General features: G+C 30.3%; 1 protein-coding gene across 1 annotated transcript in view; it reads left to right on the top strand.

The window, feature by feature from the left end:
• The first annotated feature begins 869 nt into the window (after window positions 1-869).
• LOC113389285 overlaps window positions 870-27,526 on the top strand; it is a 68,932-nt gene continuing 42,275 nt past the window's right edge. Inside the window, exons 1-3 of the mRNA XM_026626336.1 lie at window positions 870-895; window positions 3,021-3,167; window positions 11,810-11,953. Of these exons, the coding sequence (XP_026482121.1) occupies window positions 870-895; window positions 3,021-3,167; window positions 11,810-11,953 (317 nt within the window). The remainder of the gene's footprint in view (window positions 896-3,020; window positions 3,168-11,809; window positions 11,954-27,526) is intronic.

Here is a 27,526-nt window from a genome sequence, read left to right as displayed (position 1 = left end):
AATGGATAGTATTTGAGAAAAATGTTGAAATATATAACAATGAAACCTGAATGTTACGTTTCAACTAAATATTTATTGCCTTCCCAAAAAAATCGTTTTTTGTGAATAATTTGATGTGCGTATATCTAATGATCATTTTTGACCTCCAGATATCATTTTTTTTACTTTTTTTACTAGATCTCCGAAACCGCTAGACCTGCCTACATGAAAATTTGATCAGTTCTTCATTTTGTTAATACAAGTAAAATGTTTTTTGAATTATTCGCTCTGTTCTCTTAAAAACTGAGTTACCGTTTTTTGGCGCTTTTTGTCCCATATCTCCGGAACGGCTAGACCTGCCTTCACCAAAAACTAATCAGCACGTCTCCTCATCAATACGAATCGAATGTTTTTTTAATTATTCGAATCGCTTCATCCGTGTTCCCGAAATCGTCGACGAAAATTTGTATCCGAACACACATACACACACGCACACACACACACATACATCCATTTTTTTTCTAAGGTATGCTAAAATATTCAGAAACCTCTGAAAAGTAAAGATATATAAAAATTTTCATTTTCGATTTTTTTGCGATTACTATAACTTAAATAAACTAACAATAAATATTATTGATGAATAAAAGTTGATTGCATATAAAAATATCTATAAAATAGTTCTTATATATCTGAGAACTATAATAAAGCGTTATCACTTGGCTTCATATTAGGAAATTGCTTTTCCAAGGAAATTGTGCGTAAAACTGTAATGATACGTATATAAAGTTATTTCGAAAACAAAGGCGTAGTTTTCCTGAAAATATCGTCAAGGTAAATTTCCCCATTAAGGAAAATGTGAGGGCGGAGTTCGTGCCGCGCGGTTAATTATAATGGTGGCAAAGAGCGAAGGCGTTTTGTAAATTATGAATCATGAATTAAATTATAAAAAACGACGTTATTTGTAACAAACTCTTTTAAAATATATAAAAACAGAGAAAATAAGGTATTCACAGGTAATTATAGCTCGGAAAGTCAACATTTTCTACTCAAATAATTTTCAAACAAGAATAACTAATTCTTTTACATTGATTCACTACATCCATAATAAACTAGTGGGGTGTATGGCGTCGTGTCTTAAGGCAAATTGCTGGAACTTCCCGTACCGTAACGAAATGTTCAAGGAATACTGAATGTTTTCAAATAGATTATTATAAATATTGTAACATTGTCTAATATTTATAAGAATTATATAAACTGAATTGCAAAGTTGAAATTATTTGTTTAAAGTATATTAAAACTATAGCCAGAATTAAAAATTAAATCTGAATTATTTTCGATATACAAAAAAATTGTTTTTTTAAAAATAAACGTGACCGAAAAATTGTATCCATACATACACACACACACACACATTTTTTCTGAGGTATGCAAAAATGTTCAGAAACCTTCAAAACGTCGATAAATGTAAATATTTTCAATTTCGATTTTCGACCCATTACAATAACTTTCCCTACGGGAAGTTAATATATTGCAAGTACAAATGTTTCACTTCTGATTCTTGGGGAATTGTTTCTAATTAAAAATGGAAACTAGTGGTGCATGGCATCGTGCCTTAAGGCAAATTGCTGGAAGTTCCCATACCAGAATTCAGTATTCGAGAAAAAAATCGGCAATCAATAAATATTGATCTACCATTAATAACAATTGCTTTAAACATTATTATATAGGAAACGGTTTGCTTTAAAAAAAAAGAGCGCGTAATGTTCGCATGCGATTGTAAAACTTATTTGCTACTGTACAAGATGGCATTTAAGTAAAAATAAATACATCATATAACAATTTTAAATATTGTTTATTAGTAATACGGTAACACTCGTGATGCACACATTTAATAGTGTCAACTATTATACACATTTATATAATGATAAATTATAAATTATATATTTATAATAGCATTAAAAATATGTATAATATTTAAAAACAATAATATAATTAAAGTCATACTTCAAATATGACATAATCGGTTTTTCATTGGAATTAGCATTTAGAAATGGAACCTTCATTAGAGAAATGAAGTAATTGCTGATTAATAAATTCTATAATATTCGTTCACACAGCGGATTATGTTAAACAACATCTAAACAAATATTGTTTATGCAACTTCACTCATCATGTAATTGTGTTTGAAGAACTTCATGTGATTAAAATTAACATACATTCATTGACTGCTTGTATTTTTTTATTTTTTAGCTGGCGATATAATCTCATTGTTTGAACAGCTGTAATATCTGTCTTACCTAAAAAATATTTTCCATTTTAATAACTTCAAAGATTTATAGAAACTACGAATAATATAGGAATAATTTCTAATCAATAAACTTACGTTTAGTACATGGCACAAACGTTCAATTTTTTTTTTATTACTTTCAAGGAACAGGGTAAAATATTCTTCTGATTCAGGCATTTTTCATTAAATCAAGATTCGTACTACGATGTAACTTTAAAATGTTTATTTATCTATGCCGATTCCCATGTTGATATCGGTACGTATACTTCGACAGATCTCTATTTACATACACGACGACCAATCACAGTCGACCTGTATAGAAATGTACTCACCGAGAGCGAATGACGAACAGTTCGGGCGTAACGGACTTCCGTTGCATTTGTACGGATTTACACCCTAGTGGCGCCCTAAAGAAGTTTTACATCAAAAATTGTAAATCATTGTAAGTGTATGAAAGTTAGGTTATGAAAATTAGAAAATTTAGGAATTATTGTTGTTCTTATAATAAATTAATATATAGATATAAATATAATATTTGTAATTTCTAATGATGATATCAACAAATAACAGATTCAAATTTTGAATGATATTAACTAGCAATGTCATTTCAATGAAAATATACGAAAAGCTAGGTTTTCTGTATAACTACATGTCTGCTTTCTAAATTAGAAAAGGTATTTCCTATAAATGTTATTACTCATATGAAATATAAGGAGTACAAATGTAATAATACGATTATTTTTCTACTTTTCAGCACTCTGGTCCCATGGAAACTGTTTCGACAAGAGCTTCACGCTGTCCACCCTATATCGTCCGGATTAGAAGCACTCGCGCTCAAATCCACGATAGATCTCACTTGTAACGACTTTATTTCCAATTTCGAATTCGACGTCTTTACGAGGTAAATTTTATATATACAACCGTAGAAAATAATTTCGAAAAGCGTTTAAATATAATGGAAAAACTTGTGAAATTGCTTATGATGATATGATGATTGCTTATGTGTGTGTATCTGTATGTGCCAATATTGATTCATCATACCAAAAACGTTATTTATAACTAGTGGTGCATGGTAGTGTCTGGAAGCAAATTGCTGGAACTTCCCGTACCGTAACGAAATATTCGAGGAATATTAAATTCTTTCAAATAGATTATTATTAATACTGTAACTTTCATTATGCGTATTTTAGAGACAAAATATTGGAGCTTTTAAATTGGATATGTGTATTACAGAAAAGTAAATTAACAAAATTTAATCAATAGGGTTTAAAATGAAAGACTTTGTCTAATATTAATAAGAATTATATAAACTGAATTACAAAGTTAATTTTTTTTTTTTTGAATTATATAAGTGAGTTTTAGAACTTTAGAGTAGTGTTCGAAAAACCCCAAATGGGGTAAATTACCCCAATTGGGGTAAAATGAAATTTTTGCAGGTATAAAGTATGTATTTTTAATTGTCATTTACCGTTATTGCTATGCAGTTTCCATATGGGTGTAATGTCTCTTTGCCATGGGGGTAGTTTCAATTTAGACAAAAATATTTTGGGATAATAATTAAAGTGGTCCAGCAATTAATTTAATAATAATTAAAGTGGCAAGTATAGTTTTTTGGTAGCGTGTTCGATTCACACGACAGGGGTCTTCGGATCAAATCCTGTCAATGACATAGAATTTATGAAAAAATAATATGTGTAGTTAATTGGAAATCAAATAAAAATTGTATTTGTTAAGCAGAATTTGAATAAAAATTAAGAAAAATAGGTATAACAGAATTCGAACAGTTGAATTGATTTAGGAGTAAGAAGAGGAATATTGGAACTTGAAAGAAGAATGAAGGAAAAAAAATGGTATGAAGCTGAAAGTTAAATAGAATTAGAAATTTGAAAAAAAGAACAAGAATTGAAGAAAATAAGAAGAAGAAGAAAAATTAAGAAGAATATAGAATAGGATACATAAAATAGATTGAAAATGATATAAAAATTAGAATTGTAACTAAATAAAAAAAAAATAAAAAAGTTTTCTGGCACTGAAAGATCCTGACATTATAATCTGAATTATTTTCGATATACAAAAAAAAATTAGAATTTTGAAAGTCAACACAAGCAGAAAGTTTTTTGAATCATTCAAATCGGATGCTTAGTTCTCTCAAAAATTGCTATTTTTGCACATTGAGCTCCGTATCTACAAAATTGCTGGATCTGCATTTGCCAAAAACTTCACTCCATCACCACTTCTCCTCATCATATCGAATTGAATGTTTATTGAATCATTCAAATCGGATGCTCAAACACTCCATTTCTATTTCTTGCACTCTTTATTTCGTATCTCCGAAACGGCTGGACCAACTTCTGCCGAAAACTGATCACCACGTCTTCTTATCAATAGGAATCGAATGGTTTTTGAATAATTCAAATCAATCTACTGGTGCTCCCAAAAACGTCGACGAAAAATTGTATTCATACATACATATATACTATATACACCCATACACACACATCCAGGTATGCCAAAATGTTCAGAAACCTCTGAAACGTGAAGATATGAAAAAAAATTCATGTTTGATTTTTGGCCCGAAACTATAACCTACACTACGGAAAGTTAAAACTTTTGACTTAACTTTGTTTTGCAATTTAAATTTGCTATATTCAGTGGAAATTGTGTAATAATAATCATAACTAATATTGTACGAAGCGAAAGAATCATTTTAAATTACTTTGCAAAAAATTATTGGTTTCTAAGAAAAACTCTTCTACAATATTATTTTGCCGTGTCCAAGGAAAAGTATATTATCCAGATCTTCATATAGGGAAAGTACGGACAAAATGACATGGTGTTTTGTCTGTTAATGATTATTATCTATTTAAGGATATTATAATCAGCCTCAATCGTTTTTACTCATTTTATTACCAGTAAAATAGTCTTTTAATGAATTTGGTACTATAACAGTCCAGTCATTACAGTAAGTTCACCTCGGAATTCGTATTTTGTACCTTAAAAGTTGTCTCAAAAGCTACATATGTTGCGCACACCCTATCATATGTAGCTTTTGAGACAGCTTTTAGGGTGCAAAATACAAGTATTTACAGACTTACAGCTGGGTATTCCTAATTCTGAGATTCTTACCTAATTTAAGCTTAAATGACTGGACTCTATTAAGAAAAAATGCAACTACTTACAAAAACCATTCTGTTCATATTGTATTGACAAAATAACATATAAGGTAAGGGGCATACCCAGATACTAATTTTTAGTAAGACAAATAAATCGTTTGGTTGGTCCTCTTTGGATTATCTGCACATGACGTTTGATTCCAAAAGGAACAAATCATACTTAGTAATCAACCTTCATCGGGCACCGAACTGGAACAGAGGTTTTTGCAACAAAGTAAGTCTTTTCTTTTTACCAGATGATGATCCTTTGGTCTGTTTTTAGAAGTAGTTATGCAAGAAGTTACAAGCCAATCTCCTTTGACAGGTTTCAATTATATTTTTTCTTGACCATCCTGTAGTTCACGAAATATTATATTACTGTCATTTGTCCATTATATAGATATGTCATTTTGTCCGAAAGTGAACACAAAGTAGTGGCGTATAGTATCGAGCCTTAAGTTATGTACAAAGTTTGAAACGGTAATTTTGACCGGCGTTTGGTAGGTTTAATTTTTAATTCTTTAAAAATGTTATTTGAGCCGGTGCTATTTAATACCCTATTTTTATATGTTTCATAAACTGTTTAACTTAGAACACAATACAATAACATTTATAATTTGTCATTATATAATTACCATAATATTGATTATAATTTAGAAAAGTATTTAATTCCTAGAAATAATTTGACGTATAAACGATGCTACTTATAAATAGATAAATCCTAATTTGTCTTCGCCATCTGTTGTTGATATTATGAATGCTCTTATAATTTTTGTAGCGCCATCTACATCATGTTTTATGATTTATTAATTTTCGCGCCAAATTTCTTCTAACTTAAGGCCGTGTATAGTTTTTTAATCAGTATCAACTAAGGAACAACTAAGTGGTAATGGCGCCACATTATGTAATGTTTCAATAATTAAAAACTAGTGAATTAGTGATTGTTTATTATATTTTACTTTGTTGGTAAGTATTGTGTCATGGCGCCATTACCACTATAACTTGCGTGGCGTTCGGTTGTTGTTCTAACGTGGCGATTGTGGGTTTCAATAATTAAAAACTATTGAATTAATGTTCGTGTAAAGTTTATTATTGATCCAGGTTGATGAGTGAGAAATTAACTAAAAAAGTTATTAAGTACATTTTGTAATAGTGCACGTTTTGCTTTGTTGGTTAGTGTTGAAATAAGTGTTGTGTTATGGCTTCGTAGTGATCCAGATGTAGAAAAGTGGCAAATGTAAGTCTAATTTTCACATTTCAATATGCATCTTACTTGCTAGTCAATTTATTAAAAAGTCAATTAAGAAAGTACGACAGAAATTCTGCAGTATAATTTGTAATATTTAATTTTGGAAGTTATATGCACTTTCAGTTTATTATCAAATATTTCACTTGTCCGTTTCGGGACAGTTGTAAGAATTATTTGATAAAAAAAATGTCTCGACACGATACTATGATACTATTAGATTTTTTTTAACTTCTCGTAGAGTAAGTTATTGTAATCGTCCAAAAATCGAAATTGAAATTTTTTGCATCTCTCGACGTTTTGAAGGTTTCTGAACATTTTGGCATACCTCAGAAAAATGGATGTGTGTGTGTACGTGTTTTGTGTGTCCGCATTTTTTTGTTCACATTTTCGGGCGCACGGATCAACCGATTTAAAAGGTTCAAAAAACATTCGATTCCTATTGATAGGTAGATGTGCTGATTAGTTTTTGGCAAAGGCACGTCCAGCCGTTATGGAGACACGGAGCAAAGAGTGCAGAAAATAGAAATGTAGGTTTTGAGAGAACGGAGTATCCGATTTGAATGATCTAAAAAACATTCAATTTGTAATGATTGGGAGAAGTTCTGTTTAGTTTTTAGCAAAGGCAGATCCAGCCATTTTGGGCATCCCGAGCTAATTGTGCAAAAAATGAGTTTTTGAGAGAACTAAGCATCCGATTTGAATGATTCAAATGTAAAAAAGAAAGTTTTAGATATGAAATATATTTCCTCATATTCTAAAATGTTTAAAGTAAATTTTAGGCCTAAAAAATTTTTTTTGGGGTTTTCGAAAAATCTACAGTGGTGTAAAAATTAAGGCAAATTGCTGGAACTTTCCGTAACGTAATGAAATATCCGAAGAATAACGAATGTTTTCAAATATATTGTGATATTTCAAATGTAATGAATGAATGGTTTTGCCTTACATTTCTAAAGATTAAATAAACTGAATTGCAAAGTGAAAATAAAGTAAATTTATTTAATAAATTTAAATATTTTGCGACTTTTTCTTCACTAAATGGTACATAGTACACCATGTTTCCCGCACATTTGAATATACACGTAAAATATTCTACCCAACACCACATAGCCTTAATGTAAGCTTTAAATTACACGAATGCCTGACAGTTTTCACATTGTTTCCTGTACAAATTTAATGTTCCTAGCTATAATTCTGTATGCATATCAAGCTCAATATTTTACCGTTTATAGTCATAAACTTGACAAACTTCTTAAACACATTCAGAAAATATGTTCATAATTGCAATTCACTTAACTAAATCTGTATCTATATTTTTAAATATTATTGAAGTAAAACTTCTTTAGGCGCAACTAAGGTGTAAATCCGTACAAATGCAACGGAAGTCTGTTACGGCCGAACTGTTCGTCATTCGCTCTCGATGAGATCATCTCTATAACCGATCGATCTAATCGGCTAATCCGTGCACCCAAAAAACGGGGATTTATATAAAGATATAAAATTATTACACATTAATGTTTCTATAGCTTAAACTTTACCATAATAAGCAACATCATATGATCATAGGGGAATTGGATTAAAAATTTTGTTCGTAAAAACTGATTGCGAATAAATTTCCTATATCTAAAATCATGTTACATTATTATTAATTCGCGTTTTGTTTTCCCAAATTATTACAAGACACCATCACAAAAAATAAATTATTGCTATGTGAATATTATTTTATAACTTTGCACTAAAAATAATTGCTAACTTGAAACATTATAGATAAAAAAAAATACCTTCATATCAAGTATTACTTATGGATGACGGATCGTGTAAGAGCTTTTTAATGTATTTTCAACGTATTTACTTTTAATGTAATATTTCTAAACGAACGCCAATTATATCAAGAGCACTTTCTAACATCACGTAATTGAAAGCAAGCAAGATATTGCCTGGTTGCTATTCGAAATAATTGTATTCTGCATTCTGAAACCCTACGAGAAAAAAGAACAAACAGGGGAGATCCGAACAAAATGCTACAATTGGACAAAATGACACAGTGGCATTATTTAAAGTTTTAGTAACGTTTCCGCAACACGAAGAAAGCTATAATCACAATCCTGTCAGATGTTGAGCGTCATTGTCGCAGTTATGTTTAAGTAGTCAGTTCAAACGTGTATCGCGCCTTCAAAAGTTTACTTTGAAGTATACTAGCATTTGTGATTTTGAGCAATTTTATTATAATAATCATCAGGTATTTGATGGAATTTTTATTATCTTTCTGTAGGGTGAGTTCCGTGTATTCGTCCAAAAATCAAAAATGAAAATTTTTGCATACGTTCACGCTTCATAGGTCTCTGAATAATTTGGCATACCTTAGAAAAAATTGATGTATATGGGTGTGTAGGTATGTCTGTGTGTGATAAGGAGACGTGCTGATTAGTTTTTGGCAAAGATAGGTCTAGCTTTTTCGAAAATACGAGGCAAAAAGAACCAAAAATGGTAATTCAGCTTCTGAGAGAACGGTGCGTCCGATTAGAATAGTTCAACCATTTAAGTTTCTGCGAATTCAGACCACTATTTTCCACCTACATTATTCATATTATTTTTTATCATATTCAATATAATTATTACATATATATTTCTTATACATTCATCATATATATATATACTATCTTTACTTATATCCTAATCTTCCATTCAATTTTTTTTTCTTCAATTCCATTCAATTTTCATTCTTCTTGTTTCTCAATATGTTCTTCTCATCTTCTAAACTTTTTTTTCCTTCTTACTTCTAATACAATTTTTTCTTGTATTGTACAAATTATCAATTCTTAACCTACTTTTAATTACAATTGACATTCTTATACTTTCTGATATTTTCCATTACATTTGGAAGCGCCAGGAATCGTACCAACGATCTCTGGCATGTGAGTAGAACATGCTACCTCTGAAAAGCTCGTTTTTATATTTGAAATAATTTTAAATTTGCAATTCAGTTTATATAATTATAAATATTAGACATTGTCTTTCATTCTAACTCCGCTTGATGTATAATAGTCATTGACGTTCAATTTATAAGCTCTCATATTTTGTATATGGGTAAAGTTCACACGTGATTGAAGTTAAACTTATTTGCTACTGTACAAATTAGCAAATTTAAGTTAAGTAAAAATAAATACATCATATAACAATTTTACATGTTTATTAGTAATATGGTAACACTCGTGATACACACATTTATTAGTGTCTTCAATCCCTATACACATTTATATAATGATAAATTATAAATTATATATTTATAATATCATTAAAAATATGTATAATATTTAAAAACAATAATGTAATTAAAGTCGTACTTCAAATATGACATGATCGGTTTGTCATTGTAATTAACATTTAGAAATGAACGTTCATTAGAGAAATGAAGTAATTGCTGATTAATAAATTCTATAATATTTGCTCATTTTGTGGATTATGTTAAACAACGCCGAAACAAATATTGTTTTCGCAACTTCACTCATCATGTAATTGTGTTTGATTAACTTCATGTAATTAAAATTAACATACATTCATTGACTGCTTGTATTTTTTTTACTTTTTTGCTGGCGATATAATCTCATTCTTTGAACAGCTGTACTTCTAATTCTAATTAATTTTAACTCAACATTTCAAATTATAACTCAAGACATTATTTACTTCAAATATTTCTTCTATTAATTCGTTATACATTATGTTAATTTTTTACTCATTCTTCTTTCTTCTAAATCCATCTTCTTCATTTTTCTACTAATGCTACTGCGTCTTCTTCTAATTATGACGAATTTTTTAGCTTGATACTGTTTTTTTTTCATACACACTGACTTATTCAATTACAATTCTATATTATCATATACAAATTCGTTATTACAGTTCATTATTTTATTAGGAAGTCGGACATGCTACCCATGAGCTATGTCCGCCACTGTAGTATCTATCTTGCCTAATAAATATTTTCCATTTTAATAACTTCAAAGAGTTATAAAAATTACGAATAATATAGAAATTATTTCAATAAACTTATGTTTCATACACGGCGCAAATGCTGCATTTGTTATTACTATTTTCATTATAATTATTTACGGCGGGGGATAGGGTAAAATATTCTTCAGATTCAGGCGTTTTTCATTAAATCAAGATTTGTACTACGACGGAACTTTAAAATGTTTATCTGTACCGATTTTGTTTGTTAATATCGGTACTCATACAACGTTGATGCCGGTACGATTTCACGCGACACGACGACTAATCACAATCGACCCGTATAGAAATGATCTCATCGAGAGCGAATGACGAACAGTTCGGACGTAGTAGACTTCCATTGCATTTGTACGGATTTATACCCTAGTCGCGCCTAAAGAAGTTTTACTTCAATAATCTATACATATATTAGATAAATAGTTCATTGTGTTTATGTCTTTAATTTTATTCCAATAATGAAAGTTATCTCATTTATAATAATCTATGTGAAAACATTTGAAATTCCATCTATATAGGTAGTGCGGAAAAGGAACTTATGAGCTTTTGAACTCCGTGTTACAGGAGTACCGTCGCAATCTACGCTCTGCGTTATCGGCGGGTTGACTATATATTTATAGTTATGTTTTCGACATAACTACAGTTATGACTATATATTTATAATTATGTTAAACACAATTACGTGATGAGTGAAGTTGCGAAAAGGATATTTGTTTAGGCGTTGTTTAACATAATCCACTGTGTGAACGAATATTATGGAATTTATTAATCAGCAATTACTTCATTTCTCTAACGAAGGTTCATTTCATAATGCTAATTACAATGACAAACCGATCATGTCATATTTGAAGTATATTTTTAATGCTATTATAAATACATAATTTATAATTTATCATTTATCATTATGTGTATAATGGTTAACACTAATAAATGTGTGCATCACGAGTATTACCATATTACTATTGAACATTATTCAAAATTGTTATATGATGTATTATTTATTTTTACTTAAAATCCATCTTGTACAATAGCAAAAAAGTTTTACTTCAATCGCGTGTGAACCTTACGCGCACTCTTTTTTTATCATCGTCTAACTACAGTCAATATTTATAAAATCTATTATGTCATCTTTCTATTTCCCAGGTTATTTCAACCGTGGGGCACGCTGCTGCGCAACTGGCAGATCCTGGCCGTAACGCACCCGGGTTACGTAGCGTTCCTGACATACGACGAAGTCAAAGCGCGCCTGCAGAAATACATCACCAAAGCGGGAAGCTACGTGTTCAGGTGAGTGAGGTGGAATGTTTTAGGAAATACCGAAACTTTACCGAGCATAACAAGTTTTCTTCTCTAAGAGTTAGAAGAGAGATTTCGTTTGCTTGGGGAAATAGGAAATTTTTGGAGCAAATGTTTTAATATAAAGTTTATAAAGGGTATAATTTTGTTATACTAAGTAATCTTTTTGATAAAATGTTTGATCTTGATAGGATATTACTAAGATGTGTTTAGTATCATATTTTGTAACTAAATTTCCAGACTTGACTAATTTTTCGTAACAAAAATTTAGTATGGAGAAATTAAGAGAAACTATTATATATTCGCATTAATGTAATACAACTCTTCGCTATGTTCGCGTGATTTTTTTTTGTAATCAGTGTTTCTAAATTAAGCATTTTTGGATGAACTTTCGCAATTCTTAAAATGCCCATAGTGTGTTTGTATTTTGTGTCCGCAGTTTTTTGTCCACGTTTTCGGGCATGCGGATCAACCGATTTGAATGGTTCAAAAACATTCGGTTCCTTTTGATAGGGAGATGTGTTGATTAGTTTTTGGCAAAGGTAGGTTCAGTCATTACAGAGTAAAGAGTGCAGAAAATAGAAATCGAGTTTCTGAGAGGACGGAGTATCCGATTTAAATTATCCAAAAAAACATTCAATTCGTAATGATGGGGAAAAATTTTGATTAGTTTCTGGCAAAGCCAGGTCTAGCCATAATAATAAAATATCAATTTTACTGATGATTGGTTAATTTTTCTTGGACTTTTTTTTGCATGTGGGTTTAGATTACTTTAACTAATGTAAGATAATCAAAATATATATTATCTGTCTAAATTAAATCCAGTTTGAACAAATTAACCCTAACATCATTTTATAGCATTTTTTTCACGAAAATGAATCAAATGGTTTAAAGTAAATCTTCAAATGATACGCTGTTTCTTTTCTAACTTTATGTTAAGTTTTTCTCCCAATGATAATAATATTATTGAAATAATATATGAAAATATTCAATTGCTGCTCTGCGCTTTTCTAACTTTAAATATACTTCACCAAATGTTAAATTGTATATTTCCTGGTAACCAACTTTATCTCTTTGAGTTTTAAATATAATGACAAGATAAATTCAGGATGTACCTTTCAAATTATATTTGATGTTTGGAAAATACAAGACCTACTATGTAACAAATGAAAAAATCAATTTTTAGAAATTGAAAAAATTATAGTGATAATAAACTTATAATTTTGCAATATTAATCAACTAGGATATTCCTATTTTGTATGAGGTTGATATTTTCATTTATTTATCTATTTGAACATTCTTAATAATAACTTATATCAATTTGGTGGCTATTAAATCTAGTGAAATTCGAACTGCCAAAAACCCTTTATCGGTTGCAATAGTCATGCCAAGAACAAGAATATGGGACCGATTCTGCCGCACAACAGACAAATGTTATGGCCAGGCCATTTTACGCTCCTACTTCCATTCATTATGCTACTGAATCATACTGAATACTGTCAAAATGTCATATATCTGCTGTGCATTCAGACGTTTTACACAGAAAAACTACAACGTCACTCGTATGTTATGAAGCTGAGTCAGAAAGACCTTTTTATCTATCATCGTTTTTTGACATTTGTATAGTTTCTAGGTTAGGTTTTCTATTTGATAACCTGAGAAAAACGTATGACGTGCAGTAACCACATGGCTTTTGTCAATATGTAGTATGGAAAGTTAACATGGCTTCATAACATGCCCTTACCATAACATTGGTCTGTTATGCGGCATAATCGGTCCCTATGTTTTGTTTATCGATATAGTTGCGATTTGAATTGTATTTGCTTCCTATTAACATGGAATTTGATATCACGTATTATTAAGATTTTAGTTGTGATATTATGGTATAACAACAAGTTTAATTGCATTTTCGTGGCGCAATATTTCCTTATTATTAATTTCAATGCATACTCGCCTCGTTTGCTAAGGGTTCTATATAATTCCGCGTACTAACCTCACAAAGATGATCGCTATTCAAACACGTTTGTGTATGGATTCTCGAGTTTAATATAATACTATCAACAATTTAGTTTTGATTCATTGAATCCACTTCACCACATTGTTATTAACATATCTACGTTAACTCGAGCCATATTATACCGCAAATATATACGTGTTCCAGTTTGAAATTAATTAAATTGCGATTCTGCCAAACAATAACAAACACCAACGAATAAAATTATAATGATTCATATACCCGGAAGGCGAGGAAACAAATATTTTATGCGAAATAATATAAAGTTTCCTACGCACATTCTGCATTTGAGAATAACATGTGGAGAGTTTGAACCTTTTCAGCGAAATTTAATAATATTATATTATATAGCTATCCATTTCGTTCCAGTAACATGATTTTGCACGTGGGTGTCGGAAAACTTTTAATCAGCTCGATCTATTTTTAATTGGATATATGGGAATACGTGCATTATCTTGTAATATCATACCATGGTAACATCAGTATATATGGGTTTATATAAGCATTTTATATCCTCGGTTTAATATAACAAATTTCGTATTTTGTAAAATCAAGTTTATTAATAACCAACTTTTTAAATGAATATTTTTATGTTTTTGAGTTATTTCATGAAGACCTGCTTTTTAATATTTGTAATTATGTGCTGTTGAAGTGATTTTCCGATTATTAATAATTTCTTGATGAAGTCTTCCAAAGCTTATTTCATTTATTAAAAAAGAATTTATCAACTTTATGGTTCTTGAGCCGAAAATCGAAAATAAAAATTTTGCATATCTTTACGTTTTAAAGTTTTCTGAACATTTTGGCATACCTTAGAAAAATGGATGTATGTGTGAGTGCGTGGGTATATATTTGGATACAATATTTCGTCTATGATTTCGGGCGCATAGATGAACCGATTACAATGATAAAAAAATCGATTCCTACTGATGAGGAGACGTGCTTATTAGTTTTTAACGAGAACAGGTCCAGCTGTTACAGAGATACGAAGCAAAATTACAAATTTGACATTTTGTAATTCACATATAGTTGCCGAGATGATACATATGCGAGAGCGAGACATGAGAACCAATCGCATTGACCCGTTTCGAATGACGGCTTCTTTGGCCAATTACGAATCAGTAAGCAGTAACGCACTTCCGTTGCATTTTCTTTTATTTACACCCTAGTCGCCTAAAGAAGTTTTACTTCACAAAGAATTTCAAAAGCACATTTTGTAAATCCGTGTTGAAGCTTCAATGACTAATCGAATAATAAAAAAAAAACAAGATAAAAACGATATTTTGGTTCAAGATTTATTTAAAAAATTTAGCATTATAATTAAATTTAAAAATACGCTTCAAGAATAAATGCTTCCAATACAAAACTGTATGAATAAAAATTGGTAGCGATATTACCAATCCACAAGATTTTTTTGTTTTTTGAGACAACAAATATATTTTTAAAGAATTTATATTTTATAATAAATTTATAATACTTTTGCATTTTGAGAAAAGAAGCTTTAGTAATAATAACTGGTACCACCACACTTATAGAGATTTTTCAATTTGGAATTGTAGAATGGTTTCAAACTTCTGGATGATATGCATGTAAGATTAGATCACAGTTTTGCTCTCAGAATACAAGTAATGTTAAAATGCAGTTCTAACTACCAGTAAAAATATATGATTATGATATTTAAGCAACTATAAAAAAAACCAAACAAAAAACTATCACAACGTATTCAGTAAAATTCACAGTTAATTTAATTAAATTAGATTTTTTTTACTATTTGTAAATAGTAAAAATTTTTGCCCATAGGTGGGGCAGAATAGACAGCCAAGGGAGGCCAGCAATACTTAGGTCGTTATTATATTGAAGGAATATTTCGAAATAATACCTACATTATTTTACCAATGTGAAATACAAATTATATTGTGGCATTTTTTCACAAAGATTTTATTGTATATAACCTTGATCTGGTATATCTAAAGATATATTTATCAGCAGAGTCGAATATAAATTTAATTCAGCTCTTGTGAAATTGCATTTTTTATTTACTATTTTTTATTTCTTACACCTTAGCTAATGTAAAGGTTTGGGTGGACTTTTTTCACCCTACCAACATTTTATAGGAACTTTATGAAAAAAAGGTTGAATTTAACTTAAAAATAACAATACACCTTACAAACCAAATAAGTATACCTAAAAATTCTGTTCAGTTATCATGAACTAAATACAAGAGCTCAAAACAAAAAAAAAACAATTAATGAAAAACAACTTTCAGTATGAATATTGACACGTTTCTGTTGATTTTCTGATAGCGTCGTAAGAGTTGAGGAGATGGCTGGTTACACAGTTTCCCTCTACTTTAAGATAGCATCACTAAAATTTTCTATGCTTTACTTATTATTGAGATGAGATGAATAATTATTACCCGCTGAGATTTAAGCCCCGTCTACCCTATCACTTTCAAGACAAATATGTATGTGATAAGGGTGTTGACAAAATTCACGAAATATCACATGGGGGAGGGGAGGGTCTGGTAAGATATCAGGTGTATTTATTGTTTACCTCAATTTAATAAACAAAATTAAAAAAAAAAAAAAATACGGTAAGTTTTGTGGGGCGTTGGGGGTAATTTCAACTGTCATCATGTATCATCAATGGGGGAGGAGAGGATCAAAAATTTTAAAAAATCGCTCACCTGATTAATGGATGCCTTCTCAAAATATTGATGATTTTGTTTTTATCAAGACTTCTACCCACACTGCTCTTTTTTCATCAAAATCAAAATATTTCCCGGCGCTTCCACCATTGTGACGGATAAAGGAGGGGTTGATAGGCCCTTTCTCGGGTGTTGCAACGACTACCAATATTATATCTTAGCATTGCTTCCCCATTACGAAAGGGTTACTCCAACTCCTTAACCCGACTTCTAAGAACACCCTGTAATTACCTGTAAAAACTAAATCAACTAACTACGCGAATGAAACAGAATGCACTTTTAACCTATTTAGTTTAACTAATTAAGATTACAAGTGTGAGGTCATGACCTATGACAGTACCTACGTACAGTCATGACCTATGCCTAAATTCTAACGTACTGATAAATCTTTATTAATTACTAAAGGAGTATTGGATAACTTAACGGACATAACGGAGGGAATAGCTACTAAACAATGCATCTGACCTTTGCTGGAACAGGTTCTCCTCTCCTGGTACAACACACACACCACTATACACAAAGCAGGTCCAGGGACTCGCTCCTGAACCCGACCGACCTCCTCGGAGGATGGTTACATTTCTTAATGATTTTTTCAACCCCCGACTTGGACCTTATATTGCAGGAACCCTTGTAGAAGTAGGTGGGGGAGTCCATTTGCACTTAGGGTTGTGCAACCCTTTGACGACAATACCAATTGTCGTCACAATATCACTTATATTAATTAGCAGTGTTATATACTTATATACATTGACATAAAAGAAATAAAACGGTTAATTATTAGTTTAATTCATGTATTGCTGAATTAACAATCTAATAATGAGAAATTCTTCCGTAAACTCGGCTTTTACAATTCTTATTATCGTTACTCTGTATCATCCTGATCATCAAATTTATCATTTTCATAGGTAAATTCTTCTTCCACATCATATTCTTCGAAGTCATCCACTTCACCATCAGTACTATCTCGATCTTCATACAAAGTTCTATCTTCTTCATTGTCAGTATATTCACTTTCTGTTTCGCTGCTGCTTCCAGATGAAAAGTAGCTGTCGACATACTTTTTCAGCTTTTCCTCCTCCTGAAGAGCTTTCGTGGTTTCGGTTGATGACGAGGAGGTTGAGGTTGATGATTTCGAAGATTTTGATGATTTAGAAGACTTCGATGACGAGGTTGATTGATGCGGTGACGTTAGGGCGCTATTATTTTCATTCTAGAGATGAAAGTTTTATGAGAATTTTGGTTAATTTAATTTTTTATTTATTTGATATAAAATATTATAAAGGATAGTAATAAATTTGATACCCTAACACATCTTTGGTAGAGATCACAGTATGTATACCTGTACATTAATCGAATCGTACAAAATTTACTAAAAGCTTAGTTTATGCAAAATATGATATGTAAGAGTGAACTTTGTCAACTAATGATGTTCAAAACTGAAGATGAAAACATTTGCAGTTTTTTTTCTTAAGGCCGGTGATAGTTTAAAACCATAGATTTTTTTTTGAATTTTGAAAACTATTCATAATTTTTTTTTAAGTTTAATTAAAAATATTAAACAACCCGCATAGTTCTCATTATATACTATGCAGCAAGAAAGGTCTTTGTTTAAAAGAATATTTTCAAAATCGGTTCTCGATTTTTTTGCAAAATATTGACTGAAATAAACAAGAAAACAGTTCGAATGATCATTAATTAATGTAAAACTAATCAATTTAGGCCGAATTGATCGAAATTATTTTTTTCAAATTGTCATCTAACTCAGTTTTTTCCGACTTTCCGACGAAAAATGCGACTTGCTAATTTTCCGAATTCCGAATCGTTAGAGACCAAAATTTGAAAAAAAATCGTGCGTGTACGTGAGCCCCGATGTCTGATCTTTTTCGTATCGTAAAGATGGATGGATGTGTGTGTGTGCGGATACCAATTTTTGCCGATTTCGAGAATACGAATCAACCGATTTGAATAATTTAAAACACATTCGATTAGTACTGATAAGGAGACATGCTGATTAGTTTTTGGCATATGCAGGTCTTTGCCGTTTCAAAGATACAGGGCAAAAAGTGCCAAAAACGGTAACACAGTTTTTAAGAGAACGGAGCGTCCGATTTTAACAATTGAAAAAACATTTTACTTGTATTGACAAGATAAAAAAAACTGGTAAAATTTTTGGGAAAGCAGGTCTAGCGGTTTTGGAGATCTAGCGAAAAAAGTAAAAAGGCATTTGTCGGTTAAAAATCATCTTTAGATATATGCACATCAAATAACCAGATATTTTATGGAGATTTTAATAATATGTATCAAATACATTTTTATGAGTTCCGTAACAATGTTCGTCCGTTTGACGGCGACGCGGCGTTTACGCGCTTCTATATTTCATCTCTATGCAGATAAAGTAACGCGATTGCTTTTAAAAAAAGTTCAAAATTTTCAAAATATTGCAAAATAAAATAAAAATCCAGAAGTTTTTTTCTTGCAAAAATTTAAAATTCGTCAAAAACTTACTTTTTTCAAAGTTTCAAAATCAATTTTTTTTTTCAAAGATTAAAAGAAAATCTAATCCTTTTAAAAAAAATTTTTTTTTTGGTAAGAGAAGTTCCAGCAATATGCCTTAGTGCAGGATACCATGTTGAAAACTAGTCAAAATCGTCAAAACTAGTTGAAAACATTGTTTTGATGATTTCTTTGAAACTCATGTAACGTTAAAATTCATGGTCTTATCTTAAAATAGTCTTACAAAAAAATTTACAGTTATTTCCGTCAGAATTAGCAGAAATTCTTTAAAGTTTAAAATAATGGTCAAAATTCTAAACAGTAATCGTCAAGACATCATATCATCATTTGAGTAATTTATCAATGGGCACATTACGACAGTGGTTTCCAACCTTTTTGTGGAACCGCTTATTTTATCTTTCAGTTAGATATCGTTTATTAAGTTACTGCTGCCCCAAAAGATGAATTGAATTATTTCTCACTGCTCAATTGAGCAGCCAAATTCGGATAATCAATAATTTTCATATAAATTACCTCCGATTTGCTTTCTAATTTTCTTCTTCTTTCCCTCAACTTCTCCTGTTGTCTCTCGTATCGATATTCATAATCTGCACTTTCACTATACCCTGGTGAATCGAGTCCTGATTCCATGTACCGGAGTGTGGATTCGCTCTGGTAATATAGAAAAAAAAAATATTTATCTCAGTCAGGCGGTATAAGAGATTATGAATAAATTTATAAATTTTCTAATATAGAAATATTGAAGACACTAGAGAAATAAAATCAACTATATGGGTATTATTCTATAAATAAGAGAAATATTATAGTTACGTCGAGAACAAGAATATATCAGGCAGAACATCTGACAAACGTGAAGAATATGGCATATCGATATTTTTAGAAAATGCAGCTCACCTGGAAAATACTCATATGATGCAAACTTGTCACAACCTACGTAATTCTGTCGACAAAGCATAGAAAATTCTAAGGTTTTTATGAAATAAACGGCTTGTGTTGAACTCAAACAAGTAATTTTTCTATTATTATACTTACAGTATATTCTTTTATTTTATTATATTTTCCAGTATAGAGTAAAGAATGAAAGGCTCGTGAATGAAGGGGTTTACCACCAAATATTTCAAAAACAAGTCAAGTTAGGTATTTTTAACAATATTTGAAAGTGAAGGAAAAAAGATGTGTAATCAGCCATAGCCTTAAATCCAGAAATGTGGCTATCAGAAGATAAACGACCATGTTTGAAAATCTATAACAAATGTATTTTCTTTCGTTGCTAGGTTTTTGGTTGTGAGCACTGTTTTTTAGTTTATGATAATTTGATATAATATTTAAGTATACGTTATTTAATTGTTTTTTTAAGATATATTGGTAATATTAAAGTAGATCCAACAGATCTTTTTATATAACCTCTATAATAGCTTACATGCAGTTTGGGAAAAAAGACCAACTAAACCTTAAAAATAAGGATAAAAATTAAGGATTAACTTTGAGCAAAGGGCGTAATTAATGAAAATAAGTAAATAAAAATGTAAATTTCCTTAAAAAAGCAATTTTACAAAAAAATAATTAATTTAAAAGTTGCTCAAAATTGGCTCGTGAATATTTCTCACGATCAAGGTTATCTTGGTAAAAAATGTGCCTATGAAATTTATATTTTGCGCATTGCTTAAATATTGTGGCTATTATTTCGTAAAATTAATTCAAAATTAAAAATAAGACATAATCTGTTTGCCTCCTGGTTTCTCATTTTAACCCGCTTATGGAATAAAAAGGAACACATGACAAATTTTAGCAAAATAATTAAAAAACACATTTCTATAATTACGAATTTACTGGGAACAAGTTAGGTTTCGTATGTTCTTGTTCTAGATTTTGATGGCGGTCGAAAAACTGGCCACATTTAAAAAACATAAACTATAAGGAAATTAGTCTTTCAGTCCAAATTATCTCGATAGTTGTTTGTTATGTATTGTGATGTAGTTCATTGGATTTAGTATAATTACTTAAATTGAACCCCAAATTTATGCTCCACCAAACATTTTATGTTGAAAATTTTATAAAAATATTTTTCATAGTTAAAGCCAATACCTGTCACCCTTGTTTGGCTTGACGTTGAGTTCTGGGATACCCTAAATATTATATTTTGCTGGAAAATCCGATTTGTTAATTTTGTTTCAAGACATTCTTAACTGTTTCATAACCAAATTGCATAACATCATATTAACTCACTCTTTTTTATATAAAATTTTCTACTTTTTTTCTTAATTTGCTTGTTAGTAGAGTTACTTTTCTCCTATATGATTAACTTTTTTTTTTAAATTTCGCTTTGTTGAAAATAGATGTTAATAATAATATAAATCAAAACTTAGTGAACTGGCAAACAAATTCGTTCATAAAATGTGATGGAATGAATTTACATAGTGATCAATACGACTTTAATTGATTTATTATGATAGTAACTAAGAACTGGACATTGGACGTGCTACAATGCCGTTTTTCTATCGTCAAAGACGATCAGCGATAAATTTAATATATAATCTATTACAATTGTGAAGTAAAAATTATATATAGGGTGTCCCAGATCTTGACGTCAAGCCGAAACGGCGCGATAGTATTGACCTTAACTGTCCTGAAAAAATCTCACGTTGTAACAATTATATTATAATCATATCATCAGTCATAATCGATATTAAGTGCTTTTAAAAACCGATATGGACCTACGGTGTACAATTTTGGGGATCCAGTAAGAACTGTGATACAACGCTTCCAAAATAAACTATTGCGGCAAATAGTATGTGCTATATATACACCAAATTAGTTAATTCACCTGTATACTAATATGCATATAGTGGCAGAAAAAATAACTAAAATATCGAGAAAATACAAAGAAAAATTTGCAGGATACTCCAGCTTTGCATCTAGACTCAAATGAACGAAACTAGTTGACGCTATAGTATTTAATAATCAGGACTTAATCTTAGGATAAGTTTAGTATTATTAACACAACATATATTTAAGTTATTACATAACTAACAGCAATACGAGGATTACCACTGGGTACCCTTATACCACTCATATTTGAACCCATACCATTTGCTAAGTGTCATTTATGGCCACTTGTATGTAAATTATTGAAAATAACAAAATGAAAGTGCTTTTAAGAGCAACCTAGAGCTTTGGTCAAATTTTAACCATTTTCCGGTTATTGTGGTTAAGTTAAACTTTGAAACCATGACCGTGAATAACATTTCTAGGGCCACAGTCAAATACAATAGCACATACGCTCCAAATTTTCAAGAACTAAGTCATTTTGTTGAATTAAAAAAAAAAAGATCGATTTTGAGAGGCTCTTCTTAAAAAAAATTCTGAAGTGTGTTGGACAGTTTTATCAGAAATTGATGCATTTAGACCGGATTGTAAAATGGTGAAATATTTGTTAAGTTTATTGAAATAATTCGAGTATAAAAATAACCTAAAAATGACATGATTTTTAATAGGCCTTTTTCATTCTTGAGTGCAAAGGGGGCTTCCATTAATAACGTGAGCCTTAATGGGGAAAAGGGGGTTTGACAAAAAATTACTAAGTTTCGAAAAAAAAAATTAGAAAAAATATAAAATTCTTGAAGAAAAAACAGAAATGGGGGTAGTTTTAAACATCACCACGTACCACCAAGGTGGGAGGGATCCAAAAATCCTTAGAATTTACTCATGTCATTAATGGACGCCCCTGGCATATGATTTGGCTTTGTACGAATAATATTAAACATCATTTCAAAGTTGTGAAACCTATAGTTCCAAAATCGTCTGATTGGCATAATTGAAATAAGTCACATTTAAACGTGAAACCGTTATTGTCCGTTTAGTTCATTGTCTCGTATCATATTAATTTCTAACTTTTGCCTAATTTTATATTATCTCACATATTTGCAAATTTGTTCCACACAAACCATATCCAGATAGTAACGAATATGAAATTGAAAAATTATTCAAATCTGTGCAGTCGTTCGGACTGGTGAATCGGGGGTATAGATTTTGAATATATATATATATATATATATATATAATATATATATATATATATATATATATATATAATATGATGTTTGTATAAAGCGTAGGACGTACAGTGTAATAGTAATTTTCAGTTGAATATGTATAGCAGCTGCAGTGAAAATTGTACGTAGGCGATACTCATATAGTAGTTCATTTTGAATATGTGTACTTGTTATGTACTACATTCATATTACATGAAGTAAATTGCATATTATGTAGGATTAAAGTATTATGCAGTGTCAAATGACATTGACTTCATGAATGAAAACAGTTTGCTCAAATAATAGTAAGGGATTTTTGATGGAGTAATAGTCCTACTTTGTAGTCACAAAGTTCTGGATTTAAATTTGCGTTTCGGACAACATGACGTCAAGCAGTAGTGATATCCATATTGACTTGAAAATATCTATACAACACAATATGAGCATAAGATTATCTAGAAAAATAACTAACTTGAATCATAACTATAACCGAGTAACTACTTTTTTTCTTAGCCAAGAAAAAGGCATGTGCTTTTATTAACGTCTTTACTGAATTTAAAATTAAAATTCACAGTTTATCCAACTCCTCCTTTTCTAGTTTCCGAAACATTAACGTTATGGTGCTCAGCAAAGTTCAATTAATTTCTAATCCCCTAAGATAACTTTCCATAAAAGTTTGTTAATTTTGGCAAAATTCACCTTTAACATTTAGTTGTTAAGTTCATCATGTGCCCCATGATGTGAATAATACATAAACAAATTCCGACAAACTCGCGACAAACTTTTTAATTAATGTTTGTATCTTCATCGATATCTGTTGACCTTATACATCGAACTGTGTTATTAATAATTTTCCCAAAGTTGGCATATTGTTTCAACATTATGTTCAATGTATCATAGAAATTGAAACTTATGCAGATATAACTTAAATATTTTGTTTTAATACTTCATAGATTTAAATTACTAAGTTTCATGTTGAGTTTCTTAGAACCATGTTAATTAAGAATAATAAAAACGTAGATACACATGGTGTTTAGAAAAATTGTCGGTTCTTAGAGACTATATTCCATATTGTGGTCTTGCAAAACTAGTCATCAAATGTCTTTCAAATTTTTGAAACAGGTAAATTTGTTTTTGAGAAAACGCCGACAAAGTGTGAAATTTTGGAAAATTTCACATTTGTGGTAAATCAAATGTGAGACCTATGTTGCAAATGTTTAACTTTTCAAAAAAGTTTTTTTTTTTCAAAAATTTTAAAATATTCAAAAATCAATTTCTTTTAGTTTTAAAAACAGTTGTTTTTTTTTGAAAAATCTAATTTTTGGTACGTGAAATTCCAGAAATTTGCCTTAAGGCACGATGCCATACACCACTAGTTCAGTTTTTTTTTGCTATCTTATAGCATTCTTATATGTATTTGATTCAAAGTATGCGGCGTCTCCACCGTATTATATATTTCGTAGCTGTAGCCGTAGCCACCTGATAAATTTAATATATTTCACAAATGTTATTTTTTTACATTCAATTGTTGTTCATTAGAGACATACATATTTGTTACGATGAATAAATTATTTGTTTTATATATTTTCATAACAAATTATTATTTATTCAATAGTGTATGGTATAAGATAAGTTATAAATTTTCATTATGGCTTGTATGAGAAGCGTTAGATAAAATACTATCTTGTTTGGGTATTATTTTTCTTTAATAGTCTTTTGGATACAAGGTTTTTTTTAAATTCAATTTATTTTGCAATATGTTAGATAAAACAATGAAATGAGATTTTTACCAATACAGAAAAGGGATAATAGATTCTTTCTCCGATTCCTAACCGAGAATCTATTAAGAATATAATATAAAACAAAAACAAAAACTAATAATATACAAGTAAAGAAATACGTAAGTAAATCGTGACAATTTCAATATTATTTCTTGACATTAATTTTGTTATAGTTGTTTATTAACGTGTTCTTGAAGGAGTTCATACGAAAGTTCATGAACTATGAAGGCGGTCTTAACTCAGTGGTAATTTTAAGAATTTTACTCTGACTCAAAAGAATTAAGGAATATTTAAGTTTACTGTGGACTGTACTCATTTTCTAGTATACGACAGCTTTCAATTATTATCGTGAATTTTATTATTATCATTAACTTTTGGAGCAAAATCAGATTATATGATAATCTGATTTTGCTCACTAACACACTCCAAGAACCAAAATGATGTATGAAAATACATTATTATAACATTTTTACATAATTAAAATCTTTATTATGTTCTAAAAAATCTATAATGACTCACCTTATCTTCGCCGCTAAAGGCAGTCTTTTGCGAGCAGACTTCACTTGACCCCCCGGAGCAAACTTGGAACATAAGATCTCTAGCCCTCCGACGGCCTTCTCGAATTTGTTCTATTCGCGATAGCTCTACGGAATGTGTATCACTTCCAGAATTTAATCTTTCCCGGGTTACTGAACGATGTAAAACAGTCGCAGCATCTTCATCTAGGGAACTTATCGAATCGGGAGTTGCTGTACCATGGAAACTTCCTAGAAGTAGAATATTTCTTTTAAAATTATTATACAATAACTTTTACATCTGCCCTGAAAGGACAAGAAGTGAAATTTTAGGAATAAAAATAGGCTTCCAAAATACAAAATCATTTGGCCATTGACAGTGATTTTTGACGTAGATTAATGTGGAATAAACTTTCTTTCTAACCTCAACGTTTCAACCCATTCTGAATTCAAGCCAAGACAAATTTGGAAATAGTATGTATGTGTGTGTGTGTTTGTGAGTGTGAACAGATTTATTGCCATAAATAGACGTTTTCTCAAAAACGGCTGGACCGATTTAAAAAAATTAAAAGCCATTCGATTCACCTCGATGAGGACTATGCGACGTCGGCCTAGACGAGACAAAATGCCAGTTTTGTACGACGATCGTCCAAGACGTTTCTTTATAAATAGCAGAAAACTGAAAAAATTTTCGTCTACGTTTTAGTCCGCAATTCTGAATCGATTTTGAAAATTCAAAAATCATTCGGAGGATATTGGTTGGGAAAGATACTGATTAGTTTCTGCTACAGATCGGCCTCCCGTGATGATTTTTTTCGACGATTTTTATTATTTTTTTTTTGACGGTAGATACTATAGTCATACTAAAATATTGCGGTTCTGCGACAACTCGTTTAACTTTAGAAATTCGTCAAAGTTTGCAAAAATTGGTGTCGTTTCTTTAGCATTTATCAAAATTAAACTTATCATCGACGTTTGCTCAATAACGCCTGAACCGATTTCAGAAATTTAAGTCATTTGATGTATCTCAATGAGGACTATCGTTTGCCAGTTTTGTGCGACAATATGCCAAGCCGTTTCTTTGCAATTTGGAAAAAAGTATTAAACTTTACGTCCACATTTAAGCTCATAATACCGAATCTATTTTGAAAAATCAAAAACTGTTCGAAAGATATTAGTTGGGAATGATACTGATTAGTTTTTGAAAATCTACCGAGCCGTTTTCTTGTGATTAACTGTTGAAAAAAAAATTTTAGCCGATTTTTTGAAACCTTGTTTTTGCGATATATCATGGTCTTATAGAACTTGACGGCTTTACGACAAGTAGTTTAACTTTAAAAAATCATCAAAGTTTGAGGAAATGAGTAGCTTTTTTGGCGTTTTTTTAAATTAAAATTAGACGATTTACTTGGCATGACGATAAAGTACTTGGTTTTGATGAACATACTAAACCATTAAAGTCCTACGGAAACTGGTTCAATTATGAGAATTATTGATTTTTGAAAATTTGCTTTTAGAAATACTCCAAATTAAGGTGTTCGTTCGTTTTCAATTATGTGTTTTAAATCCACTTGAAATATTTTTAATCACTATTAATTTATTTTTATTGATTAAGTCGATTATTTACACATATCGGGTAGTTCATGTAACTTGCCTCAAGGCAAAATACCAATACCAACTAATTATTTTCCAGTTTGGAAAGCAATAACACTGATTAGTTTCATGTCATGTAATTAAAAATATTCAAATTTGATTACCTATAGAATATGTATTTGAATATTTGGCAGAGTGGATTGATTCAGATGTTTTTTGATGACGATCGCTGGAAAGATCGTCCGATTGTGACGCAGGATGATTTGCGATTATCTGACGTAAACATTTCATTCTTTTCAAAAGCTCTTCCAATTTTCCATCGGTATTACCATCTGTAAATATATCAATCATTCATTTTTATTTCTCTGTGTAAAAGTACCAGCAGAATTATTTTTTTGCGACAATAATT

The sequence above is a fragment of the Ctenocephalides felis genome, unplaced genomic scaffold (genome assembly GCF_003426905.1).
Source record: "Ctenocephalides felis isolate EL2017-DRISC unplaced genomic scaffold, ASM342690v1 CF-g0.4_SCAFFOLD_03573, whole genome shotgun sequence".
Taxonomy (NCBI): Eukaryota; Metazoa; Arthropoda; class Insecta; order Siphonaptera; family Pulicidae; genus Ctenocephalides; species Ctenocephalides felis.
This window is presented reverse-complemented; position numbering and strand designations above follow the sequence as displayed.